The sequence below is a fragment of the Echeneis naucrates genome, chromosome 5 (genome assembly GCF_900963305.1).
Source record: "Echeneis naucrates chromosome 5, fEcheNa1.1, whole genome shotgun sequence".
Taxonomy (NCBI): Eukaryota; Metazoa; Chordata; class Actinopteri; order Carangiformes; family Echeneidae; genus Echeneis; species Echeneis naucrates.
This window is the reverse complement of record NC_042515.1, coordinates 17,972,857-17,991,290: the sequence shown is the minus strand read 5'-3', so window position 1 is coordinate 17,991,290 and position 18,434 is coordinate 17,972,857. Positions and strand designations below refer to the sequence as shown.

Here is an 18,434-nt window from a genome sequence, read left to right as displayed (position 1 = left end):
ACTAATTCTCAGAATTTCATGTCGATAAATGAGATAACTGTGGTTGAAGATTGGGAATATAAGATAATGAACTGTTACTCAGTCTTACTATCAGTAAGTAGTTGAACAGCAGTGTCCACATCACACTGAAATTAAAAACACACCCAAAACAATCAGCTGGTTAATGGTGACTTTTCACCGGTTAACACATGTTCATACAATTTAGTTGACGCTCAGTGGAGGCTGAGGCTGCAAGCATTTTGCATTAAGGTTTCGTAAAGGCATCACAAATGTAATTTGGGGGCTGTCTTCAAATGAGAATCGATAATGTCAGAGCATAAAAAACTACAATCTTACGAAATATAACCCCGTTCAAAGGGGGTATATAGTCTCTTATCCCTACACATATGAATAAGAGTTTGAAACATTTGTACAGCAGACCCTGCTCCTGCCTGTGACTTTTGTTTTCCAATAAGGCTACTGCATTATTAGATCCTGGCCAAAAGCACATCCGTGTTTCACGTGTTTGTTTGTTTTTTCGACGTTTTAAGTAGAAGAGAAAAACGTCATTTGATGTCTATTAGAATCGACTGCTGTTTTCTCCGCCCGTGTTATCGCTAACCTTTCTTATAAAGAGAGTACCTGTTAGTGTGCTAGCTCCTCGTCTCACAGCTGGACGTGGTGATGCCTGCTCTGACGTCATGTAGGTGAGTGACGTCAAACAGGAACCTGTGGAAGGGGAGGTTGACAAATCAAGATGGCGTCCCACGCCGAAGCAGGAAAGAGATTTCAGTTTAAATAAAACTCATTCGGAGCATTGTAACTCTGAGTGGCAACTCGACGAGACGTCGTTTGCGATTGGAAAGTAGGCGACGAAGCAGGAACAGGTGAGAGAAGTGAGCGTTGAAGCGTGGGCTCGGTTTTGTTTTAGGGGCGGTGTCAGCGGAGACGGCCGTCTGTCCTACCCAGACACATATCGTTACAGCCAGGCCATTGCCGAGGCTAAGGCTGTTAACACTGACGCTAGCTTCTCCCTATAATATACACCAGCAGTCTGTGGTGTCTGTCAGTAATTCTCTTCAATATTTCCGGCTCAGTATCACCCGGCGTTGATTCTGAGCCTTGGTTTTTTTCAGTAAGTTTGACTTCGGATCGTTGAGCTAACAGTAACCAAAGACAGCAATAGCTTAGCTTGTTGCTAATTGACGCTAACCAAACTTAAGTATTACTGCTCATGATTACAACAGACCTCAATGTGCCTGCCGCCGATATCATGGCCCATACGTGACGGCCGAGTGCCTTGAACTTTCAATTTCTACCCAAAACCGAACTGAAAATATGATGGACTACCGCTACTGAGAGCATTTCGTTTTGGATGCAAGTCTAACTCCCCTTAACCCAGCTAATCTTTCTACTTTGACTAGTTGTTATGTGTTGTTGTGGTTGTGATTGGAACATAAATATTTACTTGTGTTAACTGTGCTCGGTAACAAATAACTGTTTGTGGTGAAGGGATGTTACATAACGTTATTTCGAACCTCAGCTGTGAACGAACAATTGGATAATGAGTAAATTAACATTAGCTAACGCTGAAGTAATCTCGCAGAGAGGTCCTGGTCATGTGTGGCCCATTTCTACGCATGTTCAGCCAGAGAGCGTGTCATTTTCATAATTATACTGGAAACTGGACTTATCCAGTTCTCGAGTCAGTGTAGTACATGTAATCTACCTGTAGGTTTAATCTTTACTTGTGTGTTCAAAGGTTAAAGGCAACAAAATAAACTAATTGAAACAGAGTAATTCATGTAACATCAGTTTTAACTGTTTGTTTTTGTTACTGTAATAACAAGACTGCACTGTGTCTACTGGACACAGTGCAGTCTTGTTATCTTTTGCTTGCTTGTTATCTTTTTGCAGTTGCAAGATCAGTATTAATTTGCCTACAAGCAATAGGTTGATCCTGCAATTCCTGCCAAAATTGTCTGCCTTTTTGGCTTGATAGACGTTCATACTTATTTACTGAGTGTACGTTTTCTGTGTTAATGCTGTTTTGTGCTGGGTGAGTGGAGCACAGTTATCTTGTATATAGAATTGATTGGATATATAATCTATCATGGGGAATTGATGAGCTTAGAATTTAATCAAATGAAGTGCGCAAAAGGTAAGATGTCAAGCTGGGTGTTCATTTTCAATTCTCTTGACAGTACTAGCAACCCAATGAAAATTCAGCTCATTTGAGCTTTAAGAGTATTATATTAACAAATCCGCAGCTCTCAGCTGTTTGATTTGGTAAAATTAATCACTTATTCAAGTAAACATGGGTCTATGTCAGCACACAGATCAAAGTGTCTCAGCAGATGTAATCATAGTGGTTTCTTTGTGTTGATAATCTCCGGCATTGTTGCATGGCACAACCAAATAATGTAGTTTATGTGACTTGATATGGAAATCTGGCAAGATAATGAATATTTATAATTTTCCGAACGTTGTTCAACGAACATTGTTAAAATACATGTGATCAAGTGTCAATGCCTGTTGAGAGAGATAAAGGTAAGAGATCTAAAAAGCAGAAGTGTCCATATTAGACAAAATGGGAAATGTGACATACTAAACTGTGTTTTTACATTTTATGTTGGTTGTAATTATCAACGGTTTTTTCAATATAAAAACTTTTGGCAGTTCTGTTACTCACTAACTTATGGATTCAGTTTTTTTTTTTTTTTTTTTTTTTTTTTTTTGCAGAGTTTCTAAATGGCTTCGAGGAAGTCTGGATCAGATTCATACAACAATGGTGAGGGTCTATTTCAATTATCTGTTTCACTGTTTGACTTGACTGAAGGTTTGATCTGGGAGTGAAATTTAAGTTCAAAGTTAGCTGTTTGTACTTAACATGTTTCTTCTTTTAATGTATGTTCACTTTGTTTTTGTACACAGGACCCATCAGCTACCTTGATGATGTTCCCTTTAAGATCAATGAAAAGTTCCGCTGCCCAGCCAAAGTGGGGGTGCCTGTAGGTTTCTGCCTACCTGACTGTGGCTCTTTGCTGGTGGAAACACAGGTAAGTTAAGTAGAGAGGACATGCTGATTTTACGCTGGTGTTTGCTGTTGCATGCTCCACAGCTTGGAAATTTGCATCACCTTTATTTTATTGATACTGTCATTATTATTTATTTATTTATTCGTTTCAGATTGCAGCAACTTCAAATTATGATTTTAAGATATTGTATCCATTGAACTGGAGGTGTAATCTCGTTTGTCTTTCATGTAAATAGTTATTTTCTTTTTCTGTCTTACTCTGTGCCCTCTTTTCATCACCCCCTGTTCTCTTTCTCACTCTTATGTGAGCAGTATGACTTCTCTTTGGAGAGGCGTAGTGTACAGTGGGGGCTTGAACTGGCAGAGGCCAGAGCAGCAGAGGCCAGAGCAGAAGAGGCAGCAGTCAAACAGGAGGCAGAGAACAGAGAGTCTATGGCTCAGGCCCAGGACATTGATTGTGGGGGAGGAAAAAAATCCCGATCTGCTGCAGATGACCAGGACCTTCTACCGCCAGCGCTGAATCCAGTCTTGGCAGGGCTGAGCCATAATGCCATCCTCACTCCACTGCCTGCCCCAAGCCTTGGCCCCAGGAAAACCCAGCCGAGCACTCCCCAGCCAAATAGCCTCAACCTAGCTGACTTTGAGCGGGAGGAGGACCCCTTTGACAAGTTGGAGCTGAAAACCTTGGATGATAAGGAGGAGCTAAGGAGCATCCTCCAGAGTCAGCCTCAGCCTCAACCTCAGCCTCCTCCTTCTGCATCCTCACCAGAGGATGCCCAGATAGGATCGGTGTCACGAGGAAGCAGTCCTTCTCCTCCCAGCACGAACACCAGCCACCCAGCCAAATCAGGCTTTACCCACAAACCCAATGGTTTGGTGGGCTTGCTGGACTTGGAACTTGACATGAGGGTTGGGCATCCTGGGAGAGCAGGATTTGACACAGATGAGAGACCCTGTAACATCCGTTCTCTGACTTTTCCTAAGCTCTCTGACTCTGGTGACCCTGAGCCAGTGAGGTACAGCCCAGTCCCTATACCTGTCTCTGTTCCACGACACAATCTACCCAATGGCAGCCCGCCGACCCTACCCAAGACCCAAGTTATTGTTGCCCCTGAGCCTCCCAGCCACACCAAGAGTGGCACGCCAAAACTGGTGAGTACATACTTCATGTATGGCAAAGTGTATATATCATTAGTTTGTGTGTGGTTTAGTAAATAAGATAGTAGATGTTGGAAAATAACAAAGAGAATATGCTTGATATTCTCATGTTCTCTCACTAGGTCAACCCAGGGTCAGGATCTGGTGGTCTGCCATGTGGTGGAGCCCTTCTCAGCATGACGCCCAGTGAACGACAGTGTGCAGAAACCCTTGTAGGCATGGGATACTCTTATGAGGGTGTCCTACGGGCCATGCAGAGACAGGGGCAGAATGTGGAGCAGGTGCGACTCCCTCTCACTCCAATGCACAGAAAACTGGATTCCTAGTGTACTCACTGTCTAACATGCTTAACAGTTCATGTGCACTTGTGTAAATATGTTCAGTGCCACATGAATATATCTGTAAATATAGCCTTAAAATAAAGTTGTTGCATCACACTGTCTGTTGTCTCAAGAGTTATGGCAATAGATCAGCTCCTGTGTTCTCTATCGCTAACACTAAACAATTTGACTAGTCCAAACATTGTCACATGACGACGACAACAGCAGATATAAATAACAGTAATAATTATTTGAACGGGTTTCATGGAGTATGTATCTCCAATGTCATTTGTACCCACTGGTTTTAAATGATGAACTCGCATCAGTTGTTACTCATAAGAAGAAAGCCACATGCAAAATAATGAGGGAAGTAAATTCTCTTCATAAAACCTTACCATCATGTAGTTTCAATTCACATCATATTTTGCCTTTTACACATACGTGTACAACAAACCTCTTCATGATCTCCTGTTTGTCCTCTAATATTTATTTTAAGTCTAATGAATATGATGTCAGAAATAGAGGCATAATAGAGTTCAATTTATTGTTTGTTGAAGGTACTGGATTATCTTATTTTATCTGGACGTCTGTGTGAGCGGGGCTTCGATGCAACTGCAGTGGAGGAATGTTTAGAGATGTACCAATGCTCAGAGGAAAAGGTTTGTACAATATGGTGAAACATAAATCTATGTTCCACAAACGTGTTCTTTTTATGTTAAGTTGTTGCTGCAATTGCTTGAAGTTAGAAAGGAACATTGAGAGTGTAGAATATGTTAATACATCATATGATATATTGCAGCGGTCATTTTTTTTCTCTCTCCTTCCTTTATAGGCCTTACAGTTTCTTCAACTAATGTCAAGATTTGGTGAAATGGGATTTGAGCGGGATGCCATTAAAGAGGTACTGCTGGTACACAACAATGATCAGGACAAGGCTCTAGAGGACCTGATGGCTCGTGCCACAGCTAGCTGAGCCAAACTAACCAGCCATCCAACTGAAGCCCATCCCAGGGCTTGCTTCCCGCTACCACCCAACACATCTTTCCTTCTGCCTACCCTGTCACACCATGTCCTGTCCCTGCCTTGACTGTGGAAAGGACAGCTGGAAAACAGTTGTATTTCTCTCTGTGCTAAAACATTTTGTGTCTCAGCACTTCTTACAGACAGTGTGCCTAGACTGGAGGAGGTCAACGTATAAGAATTCTTCATGGTGGTGTTTTTTTGGATGAGTTTGGTCGAGGATTTGGCTGATAGGTTATTCAAGAATACGAAGAACCAAGCTTGGAAGAGAGAAACTGGAAGGATTGGGCAGTGGCGTTTATATGCAATTCTGATTTGCTTCCACTTGGTAGTGTTTTGCTGACTGCAAGTAAATCTGCAGGGCTGAATGGGAAGCTCATGACACTGAGTGCAACACAGAAAGACCAGTTTGAACTCTTGAAACACCCATAAAATTAAGCTGCCATCTTCCACTGCTCAGTGCAGACCTAGAAAATGGTGGAAGTAATAGGGGGCCTTAAGGTGGCTTTCTTCAAATGGAACCTACTAACATTCAAGAAGAAGGAAAAACACACACAAAAATAAAGAAAAAAACGGCACAGTGACCAGACGATACTGACTCTCAAGAAGTGCCCTCTCTGCGCTGGTGCCCCGCACCTTGTTATGTTCAAGTTAATGCTTTCATTTATTCATGTCTGTATTTCTGTTCATTTCAGCACTTTTCATCTCATTTTAAAGATTCAATTTCTTTGCTTTCTTTTTAGGAACTTTGTAATAGATCCTTATTCAATATAACTCAGAACATGAGAGATACTACTGCCCCAGTATGTTTGTTGCCCTGCACTGGAATGGCCTGTTAAAGGAGTGGGGAGAAATAGGGGAAATTCCTTTGTAGGAAATATTAGCAAATATCCCATAACCCACTGGCACTGAGGTGTCACATACTGCACAGGTGCACGCGCACACACACACATTTCAGGATTATCAATTTATTTAAAATAGTACACTGACACTTTCATTTAAAATTTAAGTTTGATATGATAATGTAAGATATGCTAACTTACAAAAGTGACACTTTTAACTGTCATAGACTTCTGTTTGCAGACTGGAATGTGGGTGGTTTATAAAGAAAAAGATTGAAGTGAGGATTACTTTTGCAGCCTCATTACAGTGCAATAAGGATATTTCATATTGTGTGATTTTGATTGGCATTTTGAGCCTCAAGTTTTGCTTGGGAGATTGGGTAAGGTCATCAAGCCTTGCTTGAAATGTGGATATAACTAGAAAGGGGGTTGATTTCACTTATTCTGTGTTATTGGATTTCAAGCTTCAAAAATTTTCTTTTTTTTTTTTGTTTAAACTAAGAGTTCCACGTAATTTTAGATTTGTTGGCATCTCCACTGTCTTAAATATAAAGTTAAAAAAAGGTTTAGTCCCCACATGCCCAGAATGCATTTTCCCATATGTTCATTTCATGTCCTTGATCAGAAGAAAGCCAGCATCCTTCATTTTCATGAGTTAATGGACCTCCTCAGTTTCATGTGTAAAACATGTCTGCTACCATGTGTTTTGGATAGCCTTCCATCTTGATTTACTGTTACGAAGATGAACAGTACTTACCTGACAAACACATAAGTGGTATTATCGCCTCCATACTTAACTCGAGTTTGGGTTTGTCAATCATATACATAAAAGAATGATGTCTATTTGACTTTTTCAGATAGTCACAAATGCTTGACTGAATGTGGTATGACAAGTAGTTTCTGGATCTTCTCCATCAATGTCCCCTTCAATTATGTTTTGATCTTTTAGTTGTGTGAGGATAAAATACTTCTGGAATTGAGTTGAAGAGTTTATAAAGCAGATCCGCTTTTAAGTCAACACTTTATAAAACATGGGGCTCAAATTAATCTGATGAACACTGATCTTAAGGGTATTATAAAAGGTGGGTAAGCTCCCAAAATGTGATTTGCAAAATGTTCAGTTATTTTTTGAATGAGCTGGAAAATCCACATGATTAAATGTGCACATCTTTTCAGTGGTGAGACTTTGTTGCTTTCTGAGTTTAATTTTCATAATGGTTATCTTTTTCAACTATCACACATTAAATGTATTACACGAAGTTGGTGAGGAAAGACAACTCTCCTGCTGCTCTTTCTTTCTGTTTTTTATTCTTATCCTTTATTTGACAAGGAAACAACAATACACACAATTATCGGTTCGGGTATTGTTAGTGGAAACGGGAGACATCCAATTGTGAGGCCTAGTCAGAAAAATAATGAATATGCATCAGAATAGAGAGCATCTTTGGCCTGCCTGGGTTTACCAGCGTAAATAAACAGAGATAATTGTGTCAGTTCCTGTCTTTTGATGGATCAGAATTAAGTCCTACTAAGTTAAAACTCAAAAAATGTTGAAAAATCAAGCCCACTGTAAGAATATATTGGGGTTTATAATCCCTATACTGACATTACAAAAGGCCCAGATTGCCATCGGTCAATGAAAGTCCATTACTGAAATGAATGCAGACTTTTGATATTTATGTGAATACAATCACCCTATTGAGAGTCTCACTTTTACTAATTAATTTTCCCTTTACATGTCTTTTAATGTTGCTGGTTCTTCTCGGTTGCAGATAGAAACATTCTTCAGAAGCCAAAATGAAAAGCACGTGTAGGAGATCGGGGCTATGACATCATTGTTTTGCCTGGCAAAAAGCATAATGAATCAATATAAACATTTCCAAAATACAAATGCTAAGACTGAAATATGGCCAACAGCTTCACTATATTACAGTAAATCACCATCATAAATCGGAAATGGTAGAACAACCATGTGATGAAAAATTAGCTACCAAGGGTTGGGAAATGTTCTCATTAATAATCTTTAACTGTATCTGCTCTCCTTGCAAAATGCTTTAGTTTTTGCTAGATACACATTTGGCTACCTTGATCCAAGTTTCTTCAAATTTGGCACATCTTTGACAGCATGTATTTTATTTGAGATATCCCAATGGTTGTCTTTGTGGGTGTGGTCAGTCAATTCACTCTGCTTTAACGTTTTAATACTGTCTGCAGCAAGCATGGATTTGACAAATAAAACTAAATGCATGCTCTAGTTTTGATTTCATTTTATCAATATACTTAAAATATATGTTTTAATGTAAAATTACACGCTTATAGTTATTCAGAATAAAATAATGGAGATCGAACCTACACACTAGTATAACAAACTGAACCAGTTTACTTACGTACTAGCAATGGCCTCATTGAGACAAATAAAGACGCGTCCGCCTGAACGAGCGCGCATGACGTGCGCGTTCACGAACGACCTTGTTTTTGTTGATGTCCAATTTGAGTGCGGCTGCGCGTTACTCAATGCTTTCGCCGTTGCTGACGCGACCCAGCAGGAAAAAAGAGAGTGTGAACCCTCTGGATTTGGCCGGCGACTCCGTGGAAGCTGAATAGGTCGCACGGAAGCAGTGCAGCATTGTTTGGGAGCCCAGGAGAGGAGCTAACGATAGGAGCCCAGCGGTAATCTTAGCCAGCGACGAACCAACCTCTCCCGTATGTGATCGCCCTCCCTCGTCGTCGGACGCTGCCAGCGAGGGCCAAGGAACAAAATAGCATATCGCCATTATATGATCCAGTGTCCAGCGTCGCTTTTACCCTCCATGTGGGTGAGGGAACTGTGTGTGTCAGATTATGGCGAGAAAAACAGTTAGCAGGAAAAGGAAGGCAGGGGAACCCAAGGACCAACAACAGGTAGGCGGAAACCGGTGCATCCATATTAGCTATCCACTAGGTTGTGTTAGCATGCTAACTAGCACTGGGCCAACCGGATTTAGCTGATAGACATTGTGTCAGAAGGGTACTATTACTACTTAAATTACATTTAAGCAGATTACTACTACATTAAAAGAGTAGAGTACACATTGAACGACCTCGTGCTGAACCAACAAAATTGTGTTTCTTTTTGAAAGGAGGTGTCCGCTAATAATATTAGCCAACGGCAGTACGTTACCGATATGACAAGTAACGTTAGCCCAACTGCTAGCTACGGTACCTCGTTAGGGTCATCCTGTTGTGGTCACGACAAAATTATATTTTCACCGGTATATATCGCTACCAGTCCCTCGGTCAGATGGGGTCACCGGGTGTCTTCCCCAAGTAGCTGCCCAGAATAATGTCACCTCGATTGTCAAGTGAAGCTACAGCTAGCTGATGGTAATTTAGAGCTAGCCAGCGAGCTACCTCCCAGAAAGGCTGATGGACTCCTGCTGAACTGACATCAACACCAAGATCCTGGCCTCTGTACTCACCCCTGATTCCCACTTTGTTACAACGTAAATGCACTTTTAATTAAAAATCAGAAAGGGGCAGACCTGCATAACTCGATTTGTTTTTAAAATATCATTGCGTCTGCTGTCACTGAATTGCATGTCAGCAATGTCAGGTCACGTCTCGGGCCTGTTGGGCCACCATCAATCACCAGCTTTTCTCATCTGCCACATCATCCACATCATCTCTATTATTCATTAAAAAAATAAGACCAGGAAACAATAATAGATAAGTATTAGCAAATTTTTGATAGCATGAAATTTTTTTTATTTTAGATTATACATAACCTTGAGGGTTTTGTTGTTGTTGTTTTTGTGGTGTGTGTGTGTGTGTGTGTGTGTGTTTAGTTTTTTTTCTGGTGCCCAGGCTTGTCACACAACTCAAAGTGAGCATTAATAATGAGGAACTGGGTCAGGGCTGGACTATTAAAAATTATATCATATGCTTCCAGTAGTCGGTATATATTCTTCTGTAGCGCATCAGACTCTCCTGAATATTTCCTATCCTTCACACGTTCAACTATGTTTCAGCAGGTTTCAATGAAGCCATCCACATGGTTATGTCAGTATTAGATCATCACAAGACTAGTTCTCATGCCATTTTTTTCTTTTTTTTTCCCAAGGTGAAGATTAACAGAGTGCAAGATAATCTATTTGAAAAAATATTCATGTGGTTCAAATTACCTTGAACCGGCCTTGAAGTGGTGTCTATAGAAGAAGCTGACTAAATTGGATTTTTATTTGCCCTTTAAACTCTCATTTAATATTGCAGGAACAAAATGGATACAGCATAAAACACACTAATTACATTTATCCTTTGTGTGTTCTATGGAAAAGATTTTGTTGTGCCCAGAAATAATTCAGTAAAAGAAGATTTATGAGGTCTAATGTCTAATGTTAGGTGTATTCTTCACCTCCACTATACACAACCATTAATACTGACATACATGAGGGAGTATCAAATTCTGTTATTTTATATATTGGTATGATATTGACCTAACCCACCAATGTATATTTTGTCTTTATTAGTGATTTATGTGTAAAGTCCACAGTCTTTTGGATGGGTACAACTCAGCACAGAGGTTCTATTTTAGTAAAATAGCAATTAACAAAGTTGAAAACTTTGAAACAGTATTTGATCATGTTATTGTAATACTTATTTAATGTTTGTATTATTTGTAATTGTGCTGTTGGTACCTAACCTGAATATGAACAAACCTATCCCCAGCTGTATGTAAAACACAACTATTTATTGTCTTTGAAACATTCTGAACTTGACAAAAGTCTTGTGGTGGCACCAGAGAAAATATCATGGACCTTTCTTCCCTCTTTCCCCAGCTGGGCTGGTGTCAGGCGCCACACAAACGGAGTCGTGTTTCTTGTTCATCGCGTCATGCCCAGCAGTGGTGGTGCAGTCGTCGCTCGGTGGTATGTGCCCTCCGGGGGCGGGAGTTCAGACCTCAGCAGCAGCATGAGTTGCGGCTCCAGCGAAGTCTGCGGGGCTTTGCAGCCGGCAGACTCCCTGGCATCCTCAAGGAGAGGGAGTTCTCTCTGGGGCGACTCAACAAGGTGTTTGCTTCACAGTGGCTCAATCACCGGCAGGTGGTATGTGGGACCAAGTGTAACACGGTGAGATGTCATTGCATTACAAATGTGCATTTATTGCTTAGCCCTTTCAATATGTAGGCCATTTTCATGGTAGATGTTGAGCCTTGCAAAGCATGTTGAAGACAGCTGTAAATCATACCATCAAAATTAGCTTCAATCCATTAAGTGTTGCAGTAATTTATGTCAGAGAGTAGGTGTGCACAATACCAGAGCCCTGGAATCAGATCACTTGAATGGCATAGAGCCATAATTAATGCTTTTGATACCAAATGTGCTTTTTCTCTTTGCCAAGTTGAAATTTCTGCTGTGAAGATGGTAAATCTGTAGATTTTTCAATTTCACTGATTTGTCTCAAAAGTCATCTTACTGTCACTGAAATTAATTATATAACAAATATACTATTTTGAACATTAATAGAAGCGATCTTTATTCCATTTTCCATTATAACCTTGAGTGCGAAAGTACAGATAATTTCAGATAAAGTTTGTGAGTGAGGTTAAGATTGAACATAAGATAAACCACACACAGTTTAGTAGATTTTGTACCTTCAAATGAGAGGGAGGGATCGATTCTTGCGTTGTACATGATTTTTCATATCCAGATTTGCTTTGGTTTATTATTTTGGATAATAACTGTAGTTGTGTTTGTACTCATACAGTAATTTATCCCAAAATGGACCACGCTATCACACAGCTGTTCAGCAGCATGTGTTGTAATAATGTAATAATTCCGTTTTAAGGGTAATGGCAATCTTTTGTTTTTTGAATGTTGATGGACATTCACCGATTAAAATTCTTTGTTTTATCTTTTGGACATGCTTGGCTAACCTCTTGCCTTTTACTTGCAGCTTTTTGTGGCAGATGTCCTGACGGGGCAGATAACACGCATTCCCATGCTAAAGGACAGAGAGTGTCAGGGTGGAGGCTCTGGGGCGGTGGGTGCAGGGGTGACAGGTCGACATTACCAACCCACGGGAGGCTCTCGTTCCCGTATGGACCAGCAGGGCTGTGGAATCCACGCTATTGAACTCAACCCATCCAGAACGCTGCTCGCCACAGGAGGAGACAACCCCAACAGCTTAGCCATCTACCAGCTTCCCACACTGGATCCTGTCTGCGTTGGAGATGTAAGTGGTTGGAATTGGTTTGGATCTACACACATTCAGTTATGATGTGTGGAATGAACCATTCTTGCCTCAGCACAACTCATTTAGTTGTGATTACCATAAAACATAAAAGAAGACGATTAAACTGTTCATGCACCAGTCTGTGTGGCTGATCCAGGGAGGATCCTAGTTTTGGCTTCTGTCATGATGAATAGGCTTAAGTGACGCAAAATTGTTAGAATAATTTTTGGTGATATATATTAACTACTGTTGATTACCAGGCTAAATGGTTTCTAGCCTTGGCATCCAAGGGGCTGTATAAATGTCATTTGATCCCGCTTTGTGTTCAAAAAGGAAACATCCCTAAAACTACTGGATGGACTGGCTAGATTTTATGAGCCATTGACTTTTCCTCTACTGCTATCACAATATAAAAATTAAGTCTTGTTCCTCACTCTGTTTTTAGAAAAACCTAAATGACTTCTCATCAGTCTAAATCGTACTTGCAAGGAATATAAATGAGTATGTTTATATGTTATTGTATAACTTCAAGTTAGTTCATTCTGTTTATTATTGTTTAGATTTCATTTGGGCCCAAAAGAATTTTTCAGATCAGTGTTAGTCAATTCATTCCAAAATGACAAGTGGCTAACGACTTGGCTTATTGATAAATATTGATCACTGTAGATGTGTTAGCCAAAGACTGCGTTTAACACCACTCAAGGTTTTGATTTTACATTGTATTCTATTGTTTTTCAGGATGGCCACAATGACTGGATCTTCTCCATAGCGTGGATCAGTGACAACATGGCAGTTTCTGGTGAGTTGAATGTGTGAGTGAGTTTTGAACAGTACTTGCCTGTCGTCCTTTATTCATATTTAGTTTTCTGTTTCCAAGTAAGTCCCTTAAATACCTTGCTGTAAATCTCTTAGGGTTAGTGTTCAGTAGGTGAATAGTCTAGGCTGATAAATAGCTCTATTGTGTGTGTACTTTAATTCACAGGGTCCAGAGATGGCTCCATGGGTCTATGGGAGGTGACGGAAGAAGTAATGTGCCAGGCTGAAAAGAGTCAAAATGAAGAGTCAGTACCCTCGTACGCCCACATCTCCCACCGTGCTCTCAAGGACATCCCAAAGGAGTACACAAACCCATACAACTGTAAAGTCCGTGCTCTGGCCTTCAACAACAGCCATAAAGTAAGGTTCAGTCTGATGCAGCTGTTGAAAAAATATGATGTTATCTTGATCTCTGTCTCGTAGGGGTTGGACTCTTTTACTATCTCACAATTCCATTCCATTCAGATTTTTGGGGCTACGATTCTGCGGTTCGATTCCCGGTGGGGGCACCTGAATACGTCTTGGTTAATTGTTGGCTTAATGTAAATGCATGTGGTGGCCTGAGCAGCATGGTGGTGTAGTGGTTAAAGCTGTCAGCCCGCAATAAGAAGGGTGCTGTTTGATTCCTGGTAGAGGCACCAGAACATGTCTAGGTTAATTAGTTAATTGATGACGAGTGATGGACTGGGCTACAGCAAAGAATAGTGACGCCCCACAGGTCCTAGATCGGACCAGACCAGACCAGACCAGAGATGGGACCGCTCCAGAGATTAGAGACTAGACCAGAGACCAGACTCCTGCAGAGAGTAGACACTAGACCACATCAGACCATACTAGATGAGACCCCAGACCCCCCCTGCAAAGACTAGAATGGACTAGACCAGACCAGATCAGACGAGAGACTGGACCCCACCACAGAAATCGGACACAGGTCTTTTTTTTTTTTTTTTCTCGTAATAAAAAGGAATGTATCAGTTGGGAATATTCTCCGAGGGTCACTGATAATGCACGCCCCCCACCAGTGAAGCAGCTGTCTGAATGCTAAGTGCTAAGCCACTCACTGAGGTCAACACAAAGAGGTTGAGTAGCGTGTACTTCAATTGAGATGTCAGTAATCGTGGAAAAGTGAAGCATGGGGATAGAAGAAATTAAGAAATTACAGTGGATTTGATATTTCCACCAAAGTTGCCTTCAATGAGGATGGGGCTGGTTGAATCTCTTTCCTCCATTATTGTAGTTTCCTCCTTGTTTTGGTGCTTACCACACATGTGTATGTTCCAGAACTGACTCTGTGGTGACGTCAGGACATACACATACAAAATGGAGGCAGGCAGCCTGCGGATTTGTTTTATTTATTTATTTATTTATTTTATTTATTATTTTAAATTTTTTTGTATACATTTTCAGACATTTTAAATCAATTCTAGTAGTTGTAGTAAATGAGAAATGCTTATCTTATATGAATCGATTTTTCTTTTTTTTTTTGGCACACCCCTCCTGTTTAATATTTTTAGAAGATTTTTTTGTGGCCAGAAACTTAATGTCCACTTGACAATGGTGAAGATTTTGTAAATGTTTCAGAACGGGAGTGGGACGGGGGGTGCTGTTGGGAGGCGGGGCACCTCCTAATATAATGGTAGGGGAAACACTCACTATCGTTGATTTCTTATCTTTCTGTGCTGTTTTCCTCTTTCAGGAACTGGGTGCTGTGTCTTTGGATGGCTATTTCCACCTGTGGAAAGCTGAACACAATTTGTGCAAGGTAATTAGTAATAAATAGTATGATTAGTTTTTCCCCAGAATACTTTATACTAGGTTGATAAATTTAGCTAATTGTGGCTTGTATTAATTTATTTCATGAGACCAATTTAATGAATGATATCAATTGTTCCAACATTTTCTTCCATCTGCACAGAAGAACAGTGGAGTTATTCTGGGTGGCTGTGGAATTTGACTGCAATGCATTCACATACAAAGAAAGAACTATTCTTGACTTCACCTCTGACATCTCAAACTTTTGACTTATTTAATACCAGATTGTTTTTCCCTCTAGATACTGTCCACCAAGTTGCCTCACTGCAAAGAGAATGTGTGTTTGGCCTATGGACAGGACTGGTCAGTGTACGCTGTGGGGTCTCAAGCTCATGTCTCTTTTCTGGATCCACGGCAACCTACACACAGCATCAAGTCTGTCAATTCTAGAGAGAGGGGAAGTGGTGAGTGATCTTCTGAACCTCCAAAAGAAACTAATAAGATAATCAAAAGAAGATATGCGTTGGCTTGGGAAAAATATATTTATTTCATGAATGCACAGTGGTTATGGCTGTATACTGTAATTTCAGTTTCTAAAATATGTGTCGGAGGCCTGTGTGGGTTGACAGTGATACATGAACTCCTTAAGGACCTGGCTGTAAAATTTGAGCGTGCAAACAATTTGAGGGAGGGGTGTGTTTACTTTTGAGGAGAATTGGATTTAAGACATCTGTGTCTCTTTGTGCAGGGATTCGCTCAGTGAGTTTCTATGAGCACATTGTGACAGTGGGCACAGGCCAGGGTTCACTCCTCTTCTATGACATCCGAGCTCAGAGATTTCTGGAGAACCCTTTGAATCCAGCTGGTGGCTACCGGAAGTGCCCGGGAGATGGCATCCTCAAGCTCACAACTGGGAAAGGCTGGCTGGTACTGCCCCCCTCCTTCTCCTGCATTTTTTTAAATTATATGTTTATTAATAAAGATCTTGAACTGTAGGGGTTCTCACAAATATATTAGCATTGCAGTTACATATGAATTGCTTAGGCTTAACTTTTCCTCCTCTCCCCTCTTCCTTTTTTCCTCTCCATGTCGCTTTCAGAATCACGATGAGACGTGGAGGAGTTACTTCTCAGACATTCATTCCTTCCCCAATGCGGTATACACCCACTGCTATGACGACTCTGGCACCAAGCTGTTTGTGGCAGGGGGACCGCTCTGTTCTGGTCTGCACGGCAATTACGCAGGGCTGTGGAGTTAACCTTGTTGTCTCCTCCATCACTAAATCCTCGTCCACATTTTTTACTTAACCAGTCCCTCCATCCTTCCCCTTCTTCAAGTCCAATGTGACATCACTGTCTTTGGTATCCCTCCTGCTCATTTAATTGCCACTCTGTTCTGTTCACATGTGGACTCAGGAGCATGATCTTGCCCCCAGTGTATCATGGCTTTGAATATTGTTCTTCTGTATCTTTGTGTCCACCATTATTCAGGTTCTCTTGCTATTATCCCTTTCCTCCTTTTTACGTCAGCTAGTTTTTTGTTTTTTTTTTCTCTTCACAGATTAAAATGTACAAAACAATTAACTAGTAACTTTAAAAAGCTGAAAAGTCTGCTGCTGAGGAACTCAGAAGATTTTTGAAAAAAATTAACAATAAAGTAAAACGTGTTCTCATCATTTAAAACATATACATCTAATTCACAGGAATTAGGCTATGGTCCTTTGTGGCTTTTTTTTTTTTTTTTGTACATAAGGATAGTGTTACCACTTCTTCGATGAGCAGTGTCTCTATAAACTAGTGGAATTTTTATTCTCTCACTGAAAAGGACTGCGATAAATGAGAGGCAGTGAAGAAGGAGGACTGAATCATTTTTGAAGGACAGTACTGGAAAGCCGGTTGACATGCGATGGATAGTATTTACTGGTTGGAACAGCCTGTCCTGTCCCACAACAATCACAAAGAACTTCTCTGTTCTCCTGTTGGAGATAAAATGAAGAAGCCAATCAAAGTGACTTAATTTTCTCTCAGAGACAGTGTAAAGGAGAAACATTAAGATTGCTACATGCTGTGCTGTTGTCATGCTGTTGATTAATCCCAACAAATACTTATTTTATGACTGTGATTTGACAGGCATACCCCTGCTGATATTCTAATTAGCTTTATTGGTATTTATTTTCTAATTTCTTTGTCACCTTTATTCAAGTGGTCAGGGGTATTAATATCTGCTTCTTTTGAAGGGTGTGTCGTCTTTTTGCTGTTGCTTATGTTCCTGTTCTATTTGACTAGAATTTTGTCAGCAGTGTTTAATTCCTGGCCTGTAACCATCCTGTTATGAATACAGAATTTAACATGACATTTTAAGTTTCTGTATCAAGTTAAGTGATTTGATGATTAATAGGGAGACTCCCCTCCCCGTCCCCTCCCTACTCACTCCCTCACAAAATTTCTCCACAAGGAAATCTGTAGTTGCTTGCCTTAATCTAAAGTGAGCAAGAATGAGGAAGTTCTAATGAATGAATGAACTGAACTGGACTGGAGTTAGAGGCTATAGGCACATACCTTTCTTGTTGTAGTTGTAAAACTTCTTTATTTTATTTTGTCCTCTTTTTGTACAAATGAGTGGGTGATTCTGCTCTTTTCCTTGTTTGGTAGAGGCAGGGTAGGCTTGAGTTACATTTTTGCCTTTCTCAAGTCTTTCTGTGAAAGACTGCCACAGGCGATCATAGTTTTCCTTTTCTACATGGAACTTTTCTCTAGTTTTCATGGTAACTGCTTGAAAAGAGAAACCCCAACTACGACCACGAATTGAACAAATAACCAACACTTTAAAAGTGTATTTTATATATAAACGTGTATATGTATGTGTAAAATACATAGGGACAATTGCATACATTTTTATGTATATGTCTGAGGAAGTGTGTGGATTGATGTGTCTACTTGGTGATGCCCTGTTTTTTTTATACATGCCTCATGAATGTTTTTACAAATGACTGAATCTGAGGATATTGTAAGATAAACATCTGAAAAAAAAACAAGTTATTAAATCTTTAAAGAGTAAATAATAAAAATAAAATGTATATTGATGTAACATTTATTTTTTATGCTTGGCATCATTTAATCAATATAAAGGTCACCGTGTTTTGATTGAGAGTGCCAGTCTAGATGTGGCCGACAGTGATCTTTAAACATGCCGTGACAGTCATCTTATCATGTAAGCTGCAGGAGGAGTGATGTGCGTTGTCAATAAGCACAGCAGAGATGTATGCAAGTATTTCAGCTGCAGGGTCAAACCTGAATCCGA

General features: G+C 40.3%; 2 protein-coding genes across 2 annotated transcripts; both read left to right on the top strand.

Annotated features, from left to right (window-relative positions):
- The first annotated feature begins 717 nt into the window (after window positions 1-717).
- ubap1 (ubiquitin associated protein 1) lies at window positions 718-7,538 on the top strand. Its single transcript, XM_029503182.1, has 7 exons — window positions 718-866; window positions 2,722-2,770; window positions 2,914-3,038; window positions 3,329-4,168; window positions 4,297-4,455; window positions 5,052-5,153; window positions 5,327-7,538. The coding sequence occupies exons 2-7, from the start codon at window positions 2,731-2,733 to the stop codon at window positions 5,465-5,467; spliced, it is 1,407 nt and encodes a 468-aa protein (XP_029359042.1). The 5' UTR covers window positions 718-866; window positions 2,722-2,730; the 3' UTR covers window positions 5,468-7,538.
- Window positions 7,539-8,834: 1,296 nt separating this feature from the next.
- On the top strand, window positions 8,835-18,223 carry dcaf12 (DDB1 and CUL4 associated factor 12). Its single transcript, XM_029502091.1, has 9 exons — window positions 8,835-9,257; window positions 11,171-11,461; window positions 12,288-12,566; window positions 13,305-13,365; window positions 13,549-13,742; window positions 15,079-15,144; window positions 15,436-15,598; window positions 15,883-16,061; window positions 16,234-18,223. The coding sequence occupies exons 1-9, from the start codon at window positions 9,198-9,200 to the stop codon at window positions 16,390-16,392; spliced, it is 1,452 nt and encodes a 483-aa protein (XP_029357951.1). The 5' UTR covers window positions 8,835-9,197; the 3' UTR covers window positions 16,393-18,223.
- The last annotated feature ends 211 nt before the right edge of the window (window positions 18,224-18,434 follow it).

Coding starts and splice junctions, on each gene's coding strand:
- dcaf12 (XM_029502091.1), top strand. CDS start 9,198: ATGGCGAGAAAAACAGTTAGCAGGAAAAGGAAGGCAGGGGAACCCAAG. Junction 13,743..15,078: donor CCTTCAACAACAGCCATAAA/GTAAGGTTCAGT, acceptor TTCCTCTTTCAG/GAACTGGGTGCTGTGTCTTT. Junction 16,062..16,233: donor CAACTGGGAAAGGCTGGCTG/GTACTGCCCCCC, acceptor TGTCGCTTTCAG/AATCACGATGAGACGTGGAG.
- ubap1 (XM_029503182.1), top strand. CDS start 2,731: ATGGCTTCGAGGAAGTCTGGATCAGATTCATACAACAATG. Junction 4,169..4,296: donor AGAGTGGCACGCCAAAACTG/GTGAGTACATAC, acceptor TTCTCTCACTAG/GTCAACCCAGGGTCAGGATC. Junction 4,456..5,051: donor AGGGGCAGAATGTGGAGCAG/GTGCGACTCCCT, acceptor TGTTTGTTGAAG/GTACTGGATTATCTTATTTT.